General features: G+C 35.7%; 1 protein-coding gene across 1 annotated transcript in view; it reads left to right on the top strand.

Annotated features, from left to right (window-relative positions):
* MYO3B (myosin IIIB) overlaps positions 1-19014 on the top strand; it is a 354102-nt gene that overhangs the window by 219211 nt on the left and 115877 nt on the right. The window contains exons 26-28 of the mRNA XM_012725499.1: positions 14341-14452; positions 15360-15522; positions 16642-16722. Coding sequence (XP_012580953.1) covers positions 14341-14452; positions 15360-15522; positions 16642-16722 — 356 coding nt within the window. The remainder of the gene's footprint in view (positions 1-14340; positions 14453-15359; positions 15523-16641; positions 16723-19014) is intronic.

Below are 19014 nucleotides of genomic sequence, written 5' to 3'. Positions count from 1 at the left end.
TTTCCTTGCTATTGGGGATGAAAACTAAAGGCATCACTAAAGCTTTGTCACAAAATGTTCTGCCTTTGTTTTCTTCTATGTATTTTATGGTTTCAGGTTTTATATCCAAGTCTTAGATCCATTTTGAATTGATTTTAGTGTGTGTGTGAGATCATGCTCTAGTTCCATTCTTTTCCATGTAATTGTCTTGTTTCTCCAACACCATTTATTGAAGAGGCTGTCCTTGCTGCAGTGTATGTTTTTTTACTCCTTTGTCATATACTAACTGTCCATTTATATGTGGGTTTCTTTCTGGGCTCTCAGTTCTATTCCATTGGTCTGTATATCTGCTTTTGTTCCAGTCCCAGGCTGTTAAAATTGTTATGGCTTTATAATATAGCTTGAGGTCTGGAAGTAGAATACCTCCATTCTCTTTCTTCTTTGTCAAGATTGCTTTTACTATGCTAGGGCTTTTGTGATTCCACATGAATTTCAGTAATATTTGTAATATGAATTTGAGATTTTTTTATTGGGATTGAGTTGAATCTGTATATTGTTTTGGGTATGATGACCACGTTGATAATGTTGATTATTCTAGTCCATGATCAGGTAATATTTTCCATTTCTTTATGTCTTTTCTTTCTTTCAACGATGTCTTATAGGTTTGTTTGTATAGCTATTTTGCCTCCTTGTTACGTTTACTCCTAAGTATTTAACTTTTTTTTTGATAGAGTAGTAAATAGAATCACTATTTTCATTTCTCTCTCTTCTCTCTCATTGTTTGTATATAGGAAGGTAACTGATTGTGCTTTGATTTTATACCCTACCACTTTGCGAAACTGATGATTTCAATTTTTCCATGGAGTTTTGAGGGTTCACTATGTATATTAGCATGTCATTTGCAAATAATGACAGTTTTACTTATTTTCTGATTTAGATTCCTTTTATGTCTTTCTCTTGTCTAATTGTTCTAGCTAGAACTTCCAGTGCTATATTTAATAGCAGAGTGAGAGTGGATATCCATATCTTGAACCAGATCTTAGTGGAAAAGCTTTCAGTTTTTCACTATTGAGAATATTAGCTATATTTATTGTAAATAACTTTTAGAATGTTAATTTTATCCCCAGTTTTCCAAGGGTTTTCATCATAAATGGATGTTTGATCTTATCAAATGCTTTCACTAGGTTGAATTTCTGAGAAAACAAAGTAGTTCCTTATTTATTATTATTATTATTGGTATCCCAATCATCTTGAATAATATTACATCCAAGCCATGGTATGTGTTCAGTGTTTCCTGAGTGAGGATAAGAATATAAAAACTCAGGAATGTATTTAACTGTGAATAACAAACAGATAAACAAAAAAAAATTTAGTAACTTAAAGAATCTAAATCTAAATCTCAAGCAAAGCTGAAATTTCAGTTTTCAGAGAATAAAAGCTTTTACTTTTTTCTCTGGCAGTCAGCAGTGAATAAAGCAATACAGATTCTCAGAAGCTAGGATGGGGTTGCCATGCCTTGTCTCTCACAGGGAATCCATGAATTTCTTTTCCTTTTGCCTATAACCACATAGGCAAGAGCCTGACATGAACTAGATCTTAATGTGCCATACAGATAAATTAGTACATGTCCAGAAACCACAATTCCCTGTCAGATTGAATTATAAAGCAGCGAGGGACATTTTAAGAGATAAAACTTAGAAAGGATAATAGATTCAACATTGTGAGTAAAATAGGTTGCATGCTTATGTGCAGTCTTCACATTTACCTTCCTTCTGGAGCAGCAATTTTGTGGTGGCATTCTCTAACAACTGCTGTCCTTGTATATACTTCCATTTCCACCCATTTTTTCTTTGTTTAATTGAGAAAATGATTTGTTTACCCTTCCCTAACTGTGTGTGTGGGTTATGCCTTTTTATGTAGGTGAGAATTTGAATGACTTTACTTTCTAAACTATTGCACTTCCTTTGTTATAACCTTCATTATTGTCCTTTGTTATAACCATTAATGCAATAAAGAGAAAAAGATTTGAAAAGGACCTTTTTCAATATCATTGAAAGACCTAAGAGATGGCCAGGTCCAACTTTCCCACATCACAAATGAGGTGGAGACCAGAGAAGTAAAGTAACTTCCCTAACGTAGCAGTTCCACAGGTCACTGTAGACTGGAGATGATTTCTCTAACCACCTCTATTCATTCTCCCGAAGCACAAAGATTTAAATTGGCCTTAACCTGAGCTGAGAATCCCTCTTAACTTGCCTATGGCTACAGATGATTAAAAAATTTAAAAAAAGCTAATTCTTTTGAGGTTTTACCTTTCTCATGAAACTCATACCGCTGACAGCTTTCACCTATTTAAATATCAGAAAATCATTTCTATAGTTGATATTCTGTAACTCAGCCTGGAATGTACAGTGATGATTTGCAAAGTGCTTAAGTCTCCAGACCCCATAAAAAGACCTGGCTCCCCAATGTAGGTACATTTTCAGAAGTCCTAACATAGTGTCCTAGAAATCACTGTACAATCTGTCATTTGACCTACCATGAACCTCTTAATTTAACCATTCCTGTTCTAGTATATTCTTTCTGCCTCACAATAAATAGCTGTCTACCCCTCAGCACCACAGTTTAAGAATGTCTCAGAGGAAAGATGCTACCTTCTTTTCCCTACACATTGGATTAGGGAAAAGAAAAATCAATTTTTGTCAGAGGAAGTAAGGGATAAAGGAAGGTGTGAGTATTGATTGAGCACCTGTTTATGACTGGTTTCATGCCAGCACTTTATGTATGTTATTTCACTTAACACTGGTGATAACCCGCCAAATCAGTGATTGTATTTCACTTGTACAAAGGAGTAAACTGGTTAGAAAAATATAAATAGGATGTGGTTCAAATCAGGATATGAAATAAGAGTCTCATTTCAGATTCCGTCATCAAAATGAGGCAGTTGAACACATCCAAATAATCATTGTGAAATCATACGTGAAAGTTAATCATTAAAGTGCATCAATACTTTTACCTTTATACTTAGATACAAAAAAAAATAATTTTAATAGTTTGAAATTTAACTTTCTGCCATATATTGACTTGTGATCAAGCTCAGTCTCAATCTTTTTTTTTCTATAGAGTAAGTCTTGTTTAAAATTTATGATGATACAGAGCAAAATCAAAAGCACTAAGTATGTATGTGTGTGTGTGTGTGTGTATATATATGTATATATATATATATATATATATATATATGTGTGTGTGTGTGTGTGTGTGTGTCAAATGTTGTAGTTATGCTGACTTGGAAGGAATTTAAAAACTCAGGATTTCTGTAAACTCGACTTCTTATCACAAGTCCCAATTGAAGAGAATTCTTAAGGATATGATGAATATCATGGCTTTTTTTTTTTTCTTTGAGTTAGCAAAAGGTAGCCAACTGCTCTGTCTTCACTGAAGGCCAAACATGAAGGGGAAAAATTAAAATGAAGGGTCTTATGGTAAATATGAAAAAGAACTTAAACTAAACCTGGATTTTTTTTATATGCACTAAAGGGAAATGGGCAATTGGAGGTAATTATCAAATTATACATGCCAAAATAACTCAGTTCCCTCTATTATCTACATAGAGAAAATTACTTAGTGGCTCGAATTGTTCAAATAGTTGTCTGCTATTTGGGGTATCTGAGTAGACAATCTGGGTGGTCACTGAAGTAGAGTGAGTTCCCTATTTTAGAATAGGAAAAAGGTTGATGTTCTGTCATATATTTGGAGTCCTTTACACTTAGATGCAAGTTGTATTAGTTACATTTGTGGATATAGGACTTTGCCCAGGATTTCAACCATTATAATTAAGCTCTAACAGCTTTAAAAATTTTTTCATATCACTTCATCTTTTTTTCCTCCCAGCTTCCTTAAAACCTCACTTTATTTATGTCTATTAGTTTCATAAGTATTTTACTTTGTCATGTCATCCAATATGTAAATGTGTAATGTTTGTTTTTGTCATTCTATGTGTTTTACCATACTTACCCCTTTAATTGCTTCTATTTTGCAGTAAATGGCAATATTTTGTCTCTCCTTTTAACTGGGCACTATTCCAAATTTTCTTAACCCCATATTTTATCAGTATGAACTTATTTTGCTTCCATGTTCTTCACTATTGTAAATAATGATGCTATAAATATTTTAGAGCATATAATTTTTTGAGTCAGTGCTTTCATGTTCTTTGATAGATGCCCAAAACTGGGAATGCTGGATCACAGTGTTTCCTTTTCTAGTTTTTTGATACTCTGATTTCTAAAACAGCTGTTTACATTACCACTGACAATATCATAGGCTTCCTTTTCTCTGTGTCCTCACTAGTACTTGTTGGGGGTCTCATGTGTGAAATGACCTGTCATTATGGTTTTGACCTGCATCTCCCTTATTAAAAGCTCTGGCCTTGGTTTAGGAATACAAAACTGTAGGTAATCTTTATCAGTGTGGTGTTGCCCAACTCAACAAAAGCGATGATGAACATTTTTCCAAGTACCTATTGTACTTCTGAATATCCTCAATAAATTGTTCAGATCTTCTGCCAATTTATTAATAAAGTTGTTTGAAATTTTTATTGTTAAATTGTGCATCTTACATATACATATATATATGCATATATATATCTTAGATTTTAACCCTTAGTTGTATATGACTGAAATATTTTCTCCCATTTAGTAGAATGTCTTTTTAATCTACCTATATTTTCTTCCAATGTAGAAAGACATTTTTATTTAAGGAAAGGCCAGTTTATTTTTGCTTTTGTTTGCCTTGCAAACAAAAAAACATCTTTGTCATTGATGTCATGAAATACATTACCAGTGTTTTCATCTATGTATTTTAGTGTTGTAGGTCTTATAGCTAAAGCTTTCATCCATTTTGAATTTATTTTTCTTAATGAAGCTAGATCCAATTTCATGCTTCTTACATGTAGCCATCCAATTTCCCCACTACCACTTGTAAAAGGGATTCTCCTTTCCCACATTCTGTGGTGGTCTCCCCTTTTTTTCATGAATTCAGTATAATAAATATATGAATTTATTTCTGGGCTTTCAGTTCTGTTCATTGATCCATGTGTCTATATTTCTGCCAATGCCAAAGTGTTTTATTACTCTTGCTTTATAGTGTAGTTTGAAATCAGGTAACATGATGCCTCCCTTTAACTTCCTTTTTTCCTCAGGATTGTTCTTGATATTTGAAACTTTATATATTTCCATATAAATTTTAATATTTCTTTTTCACTTTCTCTAATGAATATTGCTGGTATTTTGATGAGGATTGCATTAAATTTATAAGCTACTTTTGGTAGAACAATCACTTTCATTATATAGATTCTCTTTATTCACGAATAAGGAATATCTTTCCATATTATATCATAATCTAAATCTTCTAATAATGTCTTGTATTTTACATTGCAGAATTCCTTTACTTCATTGGTTAGGTTAGTTCCTAGGTCTTTGATTCTTTTTGAAGTGATTGTGAATGGAATTATTTGCTTGATTTCTTTTCTTCATTGTTTGTATATAAAATTATAACCAATATTTATATGCTGACTTTGTAACTTTAATGAATTCTTTTATTGTTTCTAACAGCTTTTTGGTGGAGGCTTATATCAAACTGTCTGGGAATAGTGATAGTTTTTGATTCTTTTTTTTCCTGCTTGGATTTCTTTTATTTCCTGTTATTGTCTGATTACTCTAGCTAAAACCTCTAATGCTAAATTAAATGGAAGTGGTGACTGACAGGGGGCATCCTTGTTTTGTTTCTGATTTTAAAGGGAAAGCTTTCAGTTTTCACTATTAAGTAGTATACTATGAATTTGTGATCTCTGACCTTTATTATTTTAGGTGATTTCCCTCTTTTCCCATCTTATTAAGAATTTTTATCACAATAGTTGCTGACTCAGTACAGATTGGCAGGCTAGAAATTCTTGCAGGCGTGGATGTCAGTCTTTTTTCCAAAGGTAATGTGGAGATAGAATTCCTTCCTCTTCAGAGAATCATAGTAATTTCTTTTAAGGGTCTCAACTAATTGGATGAGACCTACCCACATTATGAAGAGTGATTTTCTTTACTCCAATATTGACTACTCTTATCACTCATAAACATAGCATCTCTCTCCATCTATTTAGATGGGCTGTTTTCTAGCCCATTTTTATCAGTGTGTAGGCCTGATGTATTTACTGTCAAACTTAATCCCCATTATTTTACGTGATTAATAAAGTTATCCATGATGTTGAATTTTTGGTTTTTATTTCCAATCATTTGTTGTCCGTATATAGAAATACAAGTCTTTAAATGTTGATCACTGTTGGCATAAAATTCCTTTATGACCTTTTGTTTTCTTGTTGAACTGCCATTGGTTTATAACACTGTAGATGATTTAGGGAATAGACTCACCCCTCCTGAGATCTGTGTCACCACATTACACATGCCATTAAAGCATTCATCAGGCACTCAAACTCCTTGGTTTGCTTCTTCTAGTAACCTCAATTCTGCAGTCATATTTCTTGGGTCTGTTTTGGTTTAGTTTTGTCAGTTTGTTTTGTTTCTCTGTTTCCACATATGAGGGATACCACCAGTATTTGTCTTGCCCCTGACATTTTACTTAGCATAATCCCCATCAGTTCCATTCATGTTGTTGCAAATGGCAAGAGCTTATTTTTTTTATAGCTATCTAATATTTCATTGTGTATCTATACCACAGTTTCTTATTCTAGTTGTCTGTCATTGGACAATTAGTTTGTTTCCATATCTGGGTTATTGTAAATAGTGTTGAACATAGGAGTGCATAGCTCCCTTCAAATTAGTGATTTTATAGTTTGTGGGTAGAGGCTTAGAAGTGGATCACATGGTCTGTTTCTTTTCATTTCTTTCCTTTCCTAGTCTGTATGGATAGAGGCTTACTAGTTTTATTAACCCTCTCAAAGAATCAGTTTTTACTTTCATTAATAATTTGTTTCTATATCATTGATTTCTTAGTCTTTATTATTTCCTTTCTTATGCTTATAGTGGATTTAACTTGCTCTTTTTTTTTCTTTTCCTGATTGATGGTGTTTCAGCTCTTATATTTGAAGTCATTCTTTTCATTTGGAGGTGAAACTTAAAGGTATAGATTTCTCTTAATTATGAATTTAGCAGTTCCCCACAAATTGTGATAGGTTACATTTTCATTTGATTGGAAATATTTTCTATTTTTTCTTTTGATTTCTTCCTTCTATGGATTATTTATGTCTTTTCCTAAATATTTGGGGATTTTCCACATGTCTTTCTATTATTAATTTCTAATTTAATTCCATCATGACCATAAAACATATTTTTGTGACTGAATGTTTTTGTATTAAGGCATGTTTTATGGTCCAGAGTCAGAGTATGGACTGTAGAAGTAAATGCTTCATGTGCAATTGGAAATAACACAAATTCTGTTATTGTTGATTGAAGTAGACTATAAATGTTCATTGGATCAAGTTGAGTTCAAACCTTGATAATATTTTTTGCCTGCTTGTTCTACCAACTATTGGGAGAGTATACTGAAATTTCTAACTGTAATTAGATTTGTGTTTCTCCTTGTAGTACTATCAATTTTATTTTCATGTATTTTCAAACACTTATTAAGTATAAAAATGACTGATATTTAGGTTCTCTTGATGAATTTTTCTTTTTATCACTATGAAATAAACTTTTTTTGTCCCCAGTAAGATGTCTTGCCCCAAAATGTATTTTATCTGATATTAATATTGCCACACTAGTTTTAATTTGCCTAGATTTAGTATGGTGCATCTTTCCATTTTAACTTGTTATCATTTTGATATTTGGGCATTTTTTTGTAAGAACATATAGCTGTACTTTGCTTTTCTATCCAGTCTAAAAATTTCTGCCTCTAAATTGGGGTGTTTTGACATTTACATTTAACATTATTATTCAGGTGGCTAAATTTAATAAATCATCTTGCTTTTTGTTTTGTATTTCTCTCAGCTGTTCTCTATTCCCTTTTCTTACCTTCATTTTCTTTTGGACTTATTGAGTATTTTGTATGATTTCATTTCACCTTCTTTGTTGACCTATTAGTGTAACTCTGTTTTATTTTATAGATTGCTTATGATGCATAGTATATAACTTTAACTGATGGTAGCCTGCCTGAAAATAACATTATATCACTTCATAAATATAAGAATCTCCCAATGTTTTACTTTGATTTCTCTTTCCTGGCATTTACACTGTTGTTATGTTCATGTTTTTCATATTATATTGGCATATACTTTACTTACCTGTACATAATAAACTCCACAGTACATTGTTACTCCTTTTGTCTAAGTAGTAAAGTATATTTTAAAGAGATTTAAATTATAAAACACATCTCATATATTTGCCAACATAGTTATCCCCTGGTACTATCTATTCCTTTGTGTAGATCTATATTTTCATCTCAGTTATTTTCCTTCTCCATGAAGGATTTCATTTAACATTCCTTATGTGCAGGTTCATCTGACAATGAATTCTTTCAGCTTTTGTATGTCTGGAAAAGTCTTTATTTCACTTTGCTTTTTGAAAAATACTTTCACTGGATTATAGAAGTCTTTTTCTTTCAGCACTTTAAAGGTTTTGCTTTACTGTTTCTCATTTGCTCTAACAAGAACTCTAATGTCACATTTGTATTTTTGCCTCTGTAGGTAATTTGTCTTTTCTCATCTGACTGCTTTTAAGATTTTCTCTTTATGACTGGTTTTGAATAATTTTATTATATTGCCCTTTAATGTTGTTTTCTTCAAAGTCGGTAGGGTGTGTGTGTGGCAGTAAGGATTGGTGGGGGAGTGTAGACATCATTGAGATTATTGGACCTGTTAATTATTTTCATCAAATTTGCAAGATTTGTAGCCATCATTTATTTACCTATTTTTCCTCCTTCCCTCCTCCCAAAAGGGACTCCAATTACATGTATTGAGGTCACTTGAAGTTGTCCCACAGCTCACCAATGCTTTTTTTTTTTTTTAAAGATTTATTTATTTATTCTTACAGAACCGGGGTACAGGCCAGAGATGCTGAGGGTGAGAGGATTCACCAGAGAGAGGATGGGGAGCAGAACAGCAGATTGACGAAGTACACTGCTGAGGGGAGCAGTGGGCGGGTCAGGAGAAGTCTGCCATGCCATGTGGATCTCCTCCAGGGCAGGCGGGGATCAAACTCATGCGGAAGTGGCTTTAGCTTCTTTGTGCAGTGCTTTAACCCGCTGCGCCACCAGAGAGGGCCTCACCAATGCTTTTTAAAATTTTTAGTTTATTTTTTCTTTGTGTTTCATTTTGTATAATTTCTACTGTCATGTCTTAATCTTACTATTTTTTTCTTGCAGTGAATCTACTGCTGCTAATTCTGTTTTGTTTTGTTTTTTTTATCTTAGTTTTCATTTCTCAAAGTTTTATTTGGGTCTATTTTATATCTTCTCTATCTCTATTTAACTTCTTGAACATATGGACTACAGTTAAAATAACTATCTTAATGTCCTTTGCTGTTAATTTTCACATCTGTGTCACTTCTGGACCCATTTCATTTAGTTGGTTTTTCTCCTCATTATGGGTCATATTTTCCTGCGTGCCTGGTATTTTTGACTGAATGCCAAATGTTGTCAGTTTTATCTTTTGGGTGCTGGATATTTTTGTATTCCTATAAATATTTTTGTGCTTTGTTCTGGGATTCAACTAAATTACTTGGAAACGGTTTTATACTTTTGGATCTTGTTCTTAAGATCTGTTAGGTAGATGCAGACCATATTTAGGACTAATATTTCCTCACTGCTGAAACAAGACCTCTCTGAGAAATCTGTCCATTGTCCTATGAGTGATAAGGTTAACCAGTTGGGTGGTAAAAACAGGCACTGTTCCCAATCCTCCCCAAGCATCAGGCAGTGTTCCCTCTAATCTTCTCGGATGGGTTCTGTGCCAACCTTGGCTAGTTTCCTGCCATGCATGTGCCAACTTGCTGAGTACCTGAGGGAACCCTCCCATCTTTCTCTGGTTGCCATTCTCTTTAGCTTTTCCTAGTGCCCCTGGTGCCTTGTTTTACATTCTCTAGATGTCTTGGTTGCATTGTCTCCATAGGTGGAGTGGGTTCTAGAGTTTGATTGGTCAAGAAGAGCCCTCAGCCCACATTGTGTCTAAAAGTATTCAAGTCTAGCACTTTACAAGAAACAAACTAACCTCACTGACAGCTGATCAGGAACACTGGAGACTTCAAGTTTTCTAAACATTTCTTTTGCAGTTCAGATTCCTTTCAATAGACACAGATTCTGAAATATAATCCAGTGATACCTTCCCTCTTCACTTCTCCACAGTTCCTGAAGTTGTTTCCACTTTGTTCCCTGTCTGTATAATCCAATGAGAAGCCTGGGCATACTTGGGAACATCACAGACTGTTCCTGGCATCATTCTAGAAAGGCAATATTTTTTGTTGTTACAGTTTCTTAGGGATAGATAGCTAGGTAGAAAGAGATACACACACACACACACACACACACACACACACCTCACACTCTTATGAACGTAGCCATGAACAGGACAAAAAAAAAAAAAAAACCCTTCCTCTTGCCAATATGAACCTGTTCTCATAGAATAAGTTTAGTTTTTCTAACAGTCTCTGTTCTTTTACTGTCTTACCGAAGACTTACTCAACTTGTACTGAACAGTGCAAGAAAGAAGAAATAAATGTGCTCTTTCTCCTCAAGAGTACTATTCTTAAAATTAAATAAATTTGGATGGTCAAACTAAAAAAATCAGCATTGATTTTTTGGGGAAAGAATAATAAAATAATAGGTTTTGTTGAGTAGTCTCTGCAGAGAGCATAATAATTTACAATATGAAAAAAACTATGTTTAAACAGATAATGCATTGATAAGAAAGCAAATTCTTTCCAAATTTTCAATTCTTTTTTAGAAAATTTTCTTTTTAATGTAGGCAAATTTATCAATCTTTTCTGGTGAAAATTGTTCTTATTTTTGCTCTTTTATATTTCTCCCCCTTGCATCAAAAATTAAATTTCACTAGTTGTATTTATATCAGTTCTTTTTAAAAAATCAAGTTATAAAATTCAGGAGACATGAATAGCAATCTCAGTTTTTGTCATTTTCTTGTCTCATCTTGGACAAATTATTTCATCTCACTGAAAGCAGTTTTCTTCATCAGTAAAAAGAGAACATAGCTCTAGAGAGACTCTTTAAAATGTGTCCAAAGATGACCTGGGGTCCTTTTCTTCAAGAGGTAGAACTTAATTTCTCTCCTATTCAATGTGAGATGAACTTAGTAATTTGTTTCTAAAGCATAGAAAAAATGTGGAAGAAGTGACATGTCACTTCTAAGCCTCAGTCCTAAAAGTCATTTCAGATTCCTCCTTGGTGTGTTTCTTGGTCCCTTGTTCTGAGGGAAATCATCTTCTATGTCTGAAGATATTTAAACAGTGCTCTGGAAAGGCCCATGCAGCAGGAACTCGGGCCTCTTGCCAATAATCAGTGAGAAAATAAGGGTTTCTGCTACCTATCAGTCTTATGATTACACCTTCTAGAAAATAGATCCTCCGACCAGTCAAACTTATGGCCTACATCTTGATTATAATCTTATGACTGACCCTGAGTTAAATTGCCCAAGAAACTATGAGATTTTAAATACTGTTTTAAGCCATTGAATATTAGAATAATTTGCTATTAATACTTCCCAAACTACTTTGCCTAGTATAATTAAAAACTCTTCCTTGAAAAGTCTACATTCCATACAATAAAACATTGTGGGAAGAAAACCAAATAACATTTTTGAATAGAAATATTTTTCAACTGGATATTATTATAATGGTTTTAAAATAGTAAATATTTAGTGGATTATGTTTAATAAGATTTGACCCTGTAAAATTTATCATCTTTCACAGGGTTCTGAACTTGGAAAGGGCTCTAAGGTTCTTGGAGGGTTACCTGAAGTATGTGGATCCCTTGATGTTATTTGCAGGGTGTTGAGTAAAGAGCATTTTCCTCAGAAAGAATGTATATAATTTTTAAACCAGGTTTTCATGGTCCCTCCCTTTTCTGAAAAAGAGTTAAAAACTACTCATCTGACTCTGATTCCTACCTATGGGAATTCAGTTGCAGAAAGATAAGTGAATTACTCACAGCTAGAAATAGTGCTCAGACTCCAATATGAGAGAGAAATTCTACCTACAACAGGCAGCTCAGGGAAGAACTGATCTTTACTGTGCTCCTAAGTAATTAAATTCTCAAACAAAACTTTATACTTCTTATTTTGCTAGTACATATTTCTGCTTACCTAATGTTCTTCCCCCACACCCCGCAAAATCTCCTTGGTAGCCCACCTTTTGTCTCCTTTCTGCTTCATTCTTACAGCATGTAGACACTCATAAAAGTGCTTTTCTACCATCTATGCTAGAGTCTAAAATTACTCTATGGAGAAAACACATTATACTACTATGAACTAATTCCTATGGATATATCAGGTATATGTTTCCAGTAATTTTTTGAGATTTTCACCTCTTTAATGTATCCATTTCTTTCTGAAATAAGCCAGATATGAGTATTATTATCATAATAAATTGAGTAACTTGAGTTGAAGCTCTAAAGATCAAAGTTCTAGTATTAATAGAAATCAGGGTAAATTTTGCCTATTTAGAAATTTGAAGTTGCTGAGAACCATCCATCCCTGGGTGCCTGAAAAAAAAAAATCCTTGATTGGAAAGCTCTAACATATGTTACATTCTTATATTCTTGATATATCTTCTGTCAGTGCAGGCCCTCTTTAAATATTTTGTCACCAATAGTGTTGAACAGTCATCATAAGCAATCCTGGGCTAACTAAAGTGAATGATGATCTAAATGGCCAGACCTAAGAGAAAAAAATACAAAAGTCCTTGTTTTACCCTGACACGTTAAACTATATATGTATCAGCTTTACCAAGACATTCATCCCCTATGGATTTGCCATCTGTTCCCATCTTCCCCGTGTACTCCATAACAAATTTTTTTTTGCCAAAACAAGTCAGAAGAGCAAGGACTGAAACGATGATCCTAGAAAAAAAGGGACTGAAAAATCTGCACTGAAGCCATGAAATGCCCATGCAGGCCTAAGCCTGAGTCCTGGCTGTCTCTCTTCCTGCTTAGCTCCAGAAGACATCTGCTGTGAGCGGATTCCTGGACTCAGTCAAGTAACCTGTTCTGGCTACCATTCAGGGGTTCTAAAAGCACTGCCCCTCTCCTCAAAGATGGAAACAAAAATTCAAAGCCTTGGAAACAATTTCAGGATCTATGAATGCTGAATGTTTCCAACAAATTCAGCATTCTATCCTAACTTGTAAATAGTCTGATAGCACAAAGATAGAGTGGAATGATTCAATTGCTAATTGGATATTTTTATTTTTCAATAAACAGAAAGATAGGTCAGAAGGAAGGGACATATTTTACATTTTGGTGATTTTTTTCTTAAAGTAAAATCATTTATGTTTAAAAGACATTTCAAGGTAATTCCAAAATACCAAATCAGCTTTGTCTGAGGGATGGCAGGAACAGTCTTAGAGAAGAAAATAGGTTTATTTTTAAGCTTCCAAGGGGTTGAATTTAATTATAGATGGCAGCAAAGAGCAGAGAAAATATCCATGAAAGAATTTTAAAGGATAATAAAGGTAAGATTTAATACAAGGAAAATTTATTTAGCAAGTCATATTTTTTTTAAGCAAGCGGACTAAATAAAAATGGATAAAATAGAACACTTTTGGTGGTATTCTTTGAGTCTACCAAGAAACTCTTTGATCTGAACGTGTGTAAGTTCATTAAAATGAATAATTTAAGAAGACAAATGTGATTTTGGTGACTGTATCAAGAAAACATTCCAACTTCTTGAGTATGCGTGTGACTCAGCATCAGAATCAGCAGTGTGGGCTCTGATCACTTGCACTATTTACAAATTGCTTCAGATGGACTTTTAAAAGCACAGTGTCAGAATTCATACAATGAGATTACAGATTATTTTTATCATAGTAATATCAACTAATGACTTTCACTAGGAGAGCTTTCTAATATGAGCTTTCTAAAAAGATTAGTCTGATTTGCATACAAGAGATACAACTATGCACTGACTATAAATCACATATATTAAAAAGAAAATGTATATAACAGAAAAGATGAAAGTAGATAAGAACCAATATGCATAAATTGTTTACCTTTCACTAACCAGCTCGCCATAATCAGTGCTCAAGAAATATTTACTCTTAAAAAAACAAAGCATGTCATAGAGCCCTAAATAATTCTACTGTGCTGAATCAAAGCATGACTAAAAATGCTTTATTTGACTCTGTTACTTTGTAGGTATTATTACTTGGCATTCAGAGCACATCAAACACCTCTTGCTAGCAAAGAGAGCTGCGCTGCTATCTTGGAAAAATCCAGATTAGATCACTGGGTGCTGGGGAAAACAAAGGTAGTTCTTTCCTTATTGTTCTCATTGTTAACCTGTGATGCTCTTCTGTGTGCCCTTGTCTATCATCAATGATACGAGTGACTCTTTAAATTGTATGGCTTAGCAGACAAAACCCCAGCCTAACTGATATTTGCTGGTCTTAGGTCAGGCACCTCAAGAACTCAAGGATCTGAGGTAGAGGATTTGTTTCCTGTTCTACGTGTAGTTTGAGAGAGCCATTTAGCATTTCTAGAATGGGATCTTCAAAATGTCCTCACTTTAGCTCACTCTAAAATGCCCCATTTTCAGTATTGTATATTCCAGTCCACATACAAAAACCAAATTAATGACAATAATGGGTCTCTTTTACAGTTTGTCCATTTTTTCAACAGAATTGTTATTTTCTCTGTACCCTGATTAGTAGTCTTATCACGTGTAGTTTTTAATTTGTGGAAACTTTATACCCTTGCTGTATCCCAGGTTTTTATGGTCCATTCTGAATTACCCAAAAAATGTAGCGTTAGCCTGAGTGTTGAGGCCACACTGCTTCTCAGCAGAAATCAGATCCCCATGGGTCACCTGCATCCCTGTCCTCTGCACTTCCAGTGTGGTGGAGAGTCAGTTCTGAGGGTTAGAGCCTCCTCCACCAGAGGCTGCAGGGAAAGAGAGCAGACATCAGCTGGCAGAAATGAGGTAGGCCATTTGGTACGTCCTGACACTTTTGGTGTGAATAGTCAAAGACTGGCTCAATTTTAGAAGGTGGCTTGTATTTGCTACTAAGAAATCAGTAGTATTAATTAGAATAATGCAAGCATCATAAGATTTATTTGGATAATGTTTTAACATTTGTATGAAGAATAGACTAGAATAGAATGAAAGTCCAGTTTGGGAGCCCACAACTAATACTAAAACTGATGTCTCATTTTAGGTTTTTCTCAAATATTACCACATTGAACAGTTAAATTTGCTATTGCGAGAAGTCATAAGCCGAGTAGTTGTGCTGCAGGCATACACCAAGGGCTGGCTTGGAGCCAGGAGATATAAACGAGCCAGAGAGAAGAGAGAGAAGGGGGCAGTTGCCATCCAATCAGGTAAGTGGCTCTGAGTCCTGGCATTTCATTGGGGGGTGGGGGGGGTGTCTTAACTGTACCTTTCCTTAGTATTTGCCTCTCTTCTTCCTTCCCTCCCTTCTTTTCTTCTCTGCATCACCAAATGTTTATTGAGTTCCTATTGCAAACCATACCCTGCTGTAGGTGCTAGAGATATAGCCAGGGGCAGGACCACCAAGGGTCCCTGACCTCTAGATAAGCAAACAAGCCATCACCTTGGGTGAGTGTCAGGACAGAGGCAGTATGAAGTGGATGGATGTAAAACCCAAGTCACACAATCATGTACCGCAGTTCCCAGATGACTGACATCATATCATATATATAGTTAGCCATAACAAGGTTTTCAACATCAGAATTATAAATGCCATTTCCAGAGGCTTTTTAGCCCAGATGGAGCTTACAAACCAATGTAACAAATCGCTGGGATCTGTCATATACCTAGCCCTGCAGTGTGTCTTCATACTAAGACAACGTCTCTCTTTCTCTTCTTTTTTAATTTCTCTTTCCTTTTTCATTTCTATTACACATTTCCCCTCTGTTAACACAGTTCTTGGCATATAGTTCACCCTTACAAAATGCAAGTGTCGGCCCTCCTTGGTGGTACAATGGGTTAGGACGCAGCACTGCAAGCTAGCCGCAAAATGCAGGTGTTGTACTACTAGTTATTCCCCCTTTTATTTTTCTCCCTTTCAATTGTCATGTTTATACCTTTCTCCAATTAAAAATATGGGACAGATCATGTTATTTCAGCTGCTTCACAGCCCCACTTCCTAAAGACAGACCTTCCATGGGCTGGAATGACTAGGAGCCACTTTACCTGGTATAGGGGATCCAAGTGTTTTATAATTGGAAACCAGAATATTTTGTAAGCACACTGCCAAAAAAAAAAAAACTCTTCAGAAGCATCTTGGAGGACAACTGAGAGTACAGAGAGAGGCCCCTTTCCCCCATCATCGCTCACGTATCGCTGCATATTTGGTTCAGTGAGAAAGCAGGAGGGAGGAGGAGGGGGTAATAGATTGGAGGGGAAACAGCTTATATCAATTCTCTGGCACGTTCTTAAATTAATGTCATTCCTAGCACATGGTTTTATATTTTTAGCCTGGAGAGGATATGATGCTCGGAGGAAACTTAAGAAAATAAGCAACAGAAGGAGTGAGTCTGCTGTTCATATTCAAGCAGGTAATTAAAACATCATTGTCACAATATTCACTTGAAAATATTCTGTGATTAAGTTTATATGAATTTAGAAAAGCTATAAGATTAGTAATTTAGGAACACCAGAACATGAGTCCAAGAGTTACAGCAGGGGCTTCTAGTACTTGTTCTAACACACCTCCTGAGTGGTGATGCTGAAGCTAACACTAACATGTGTTGCTCTTCATACTGGGCTTAGGATGCATGGAGTAGGTATTTTTTTTAAAGATTTATTTATTTGTGCATACAGAACTGGGGGACAGGCCAGAGGCTCAGGGGCGGTGAGAGTCTTCACCAGAGACAGAGTGGGGAGCAGAACAGGCAGATCGATGAAGTACACTGCTGAGGGGAGCAGTGGGCGGGTCAGGAGAGGTCTGCCACGCCATGTGGTCACCTCCAGGGCAGGTGGGAATCTAACTCATGTGGAAGTGGCTTTAGCTTCTCAGTGCTGTGCTTTAACCCACTGCGCCACCAGGGAGGGCCCTGAGTAGGTATTCTTATATTCCCAATTTTATGGTAGGGAAAACAGAGACCCAGAGAAGTGAAGTAACTTGTCCATGATCACACAGCTGGTCCATGGCAGAGGCAGCTTTCAAATATGGGCAGTTTGGATAGTGATCTTTGCATACTGCCAACTGAACACAGCCTTTTTTTTTGGGAGTACCATGTCCCTCTCTACAAAATGGGGGATGTTAACCAAAAATGTCTGGAGGTTGCCTTCCAGCCTGGGAATTCTCTGATTACATGCCAGACCTGTCTTTAGCATTACGGAGCTAGGAAAACTCAGGTACTTTCCCAGCCAACTGGGTTTTCCATACCCAGGATGTGGCTAAGATAGTTCCCAGGGCCCCATGGGATGCATCCACATTGACTCTGCTTGTCCGTGGCTGCTAAATTCTGTGAACCCTTGGTCCTGGCTCAGCCATCCCCTCCTTGGGTTCCAGGTCACTTTGCTATTCTACAAAGGACAGTATCCATGTGTTGCCAGATCAGACTGCTATTTGAAGCTACAAATGCTTAATTGAGACTGTGGAAGGAACAGGCTCCAGAGTGTGCCAGGAGCTCTGAGAGCACAAGAAACTGAAGACAGAATGAGAGAAAAGTGGCCAGTACAATGGACTCAGCAGCAGGGAGAGGGTAGGATTTCAGAGACTGACACACTTGAAGCAGACTTTTTGATAAAACAGATGTAGCCTCTTTGAGGACGGCCCTGACCAGAACCTGACTCCAGGGCCTCAGAACTCACTCTCGCTATAGCAGAAGCCATACATCTTCATTCAAAACCAAAATATTTGCGAGGAAGGGGCTTCATTTAAATGCAGATATGTAACACTGTCTCCTAGGAATTCTAAGCTCTACAACTTCAAAGATTCAGAAAAGGGATGTAATTCTAGTGTCTGCTCAAGGAAGACAACCCAAAGTACATTTCTTCCCTACTTACCCACCTCCCAATACACAGACACACAGACACACACACTTCGTTATGAAGAGAAGATACTGGACTAGCACATTAAAACAGATGTTTTTATTTATTTATTTATTAATATAATAGTTTATTTTTTACATCATTTTGTGCCATTTCCCATCTCAGCTGTAATCCCCATGGGCTTCCCATCACCAAATCACTCATGTGCCATCACCATAGTCCAGTGCACTTCTCTCCCCCCTCTGTTTTTGATCCCATTCCCCACTCCACCCCCATAAAATGTCTCTGGTTTATAGCTATTCATTATTATCATTATTTTCTCACCTGGCCCATTATATTCCTGCTATGAGTGAAACCATCTAGTATTTTTCCTTTTCTTCCTGGCTTATCTCACTAAACATGATCTTTTCCAGCTTCATCCATGTTGCCACAAAAGACTTATGTTTTGATTGCTGAGTAATATTCCATTGTGTACCATATCTTTTTAATCCAGCCATCCACTTTTGGGCATTTGAGCTGTTTCTATGTCTTTCCAATTGTAAATAAAGCAGCAATAAATATGGGGGTGCAGTGTTTTTTTGAATCAGTTTCTTGTGTCTTTAGGGTAGATACCAAAGAGTGGGATTGCTGGGTCTTATGGAAGCTCCATGTTTAGCAGTTTGAGGAACCTCCAAACAGTTTTCCATAGTGGTTGTACTAGTTTGCATTCCCACCAGCAGTGCAGTAGAGTTCTTTTTTCTCCACATACTTGCCAACATTAGTTGTTGCTAGTTCATTTAAGATGTGCCATTCTCACTAGGGTGATGGGGTATCTCATTGTGGTTTTAATTTGCATCTCCTTTATTACAAGT

The sequence above is a fragment of the Condylura cristata genome, unplaced genomic scaffold, assembly GCF_000260355.1.
Source record: "Condylura cristata isolate star-nosed mole 26May11 unplaced genomic scaffold, ConCri1.0 scaffold00002, whole genome shotgun sequence".
NCBI classification, from domain to species: Eukaryota; Metazoa; Chordata; class Mammalia; order Eulipotyphla; family Talpidae; genus Condylura; species Condylura cristata.
Note: the sequence above shows the minus strand (reverse complement) of the source record. Positions and strands in the feature narration are given on the sequence as shown.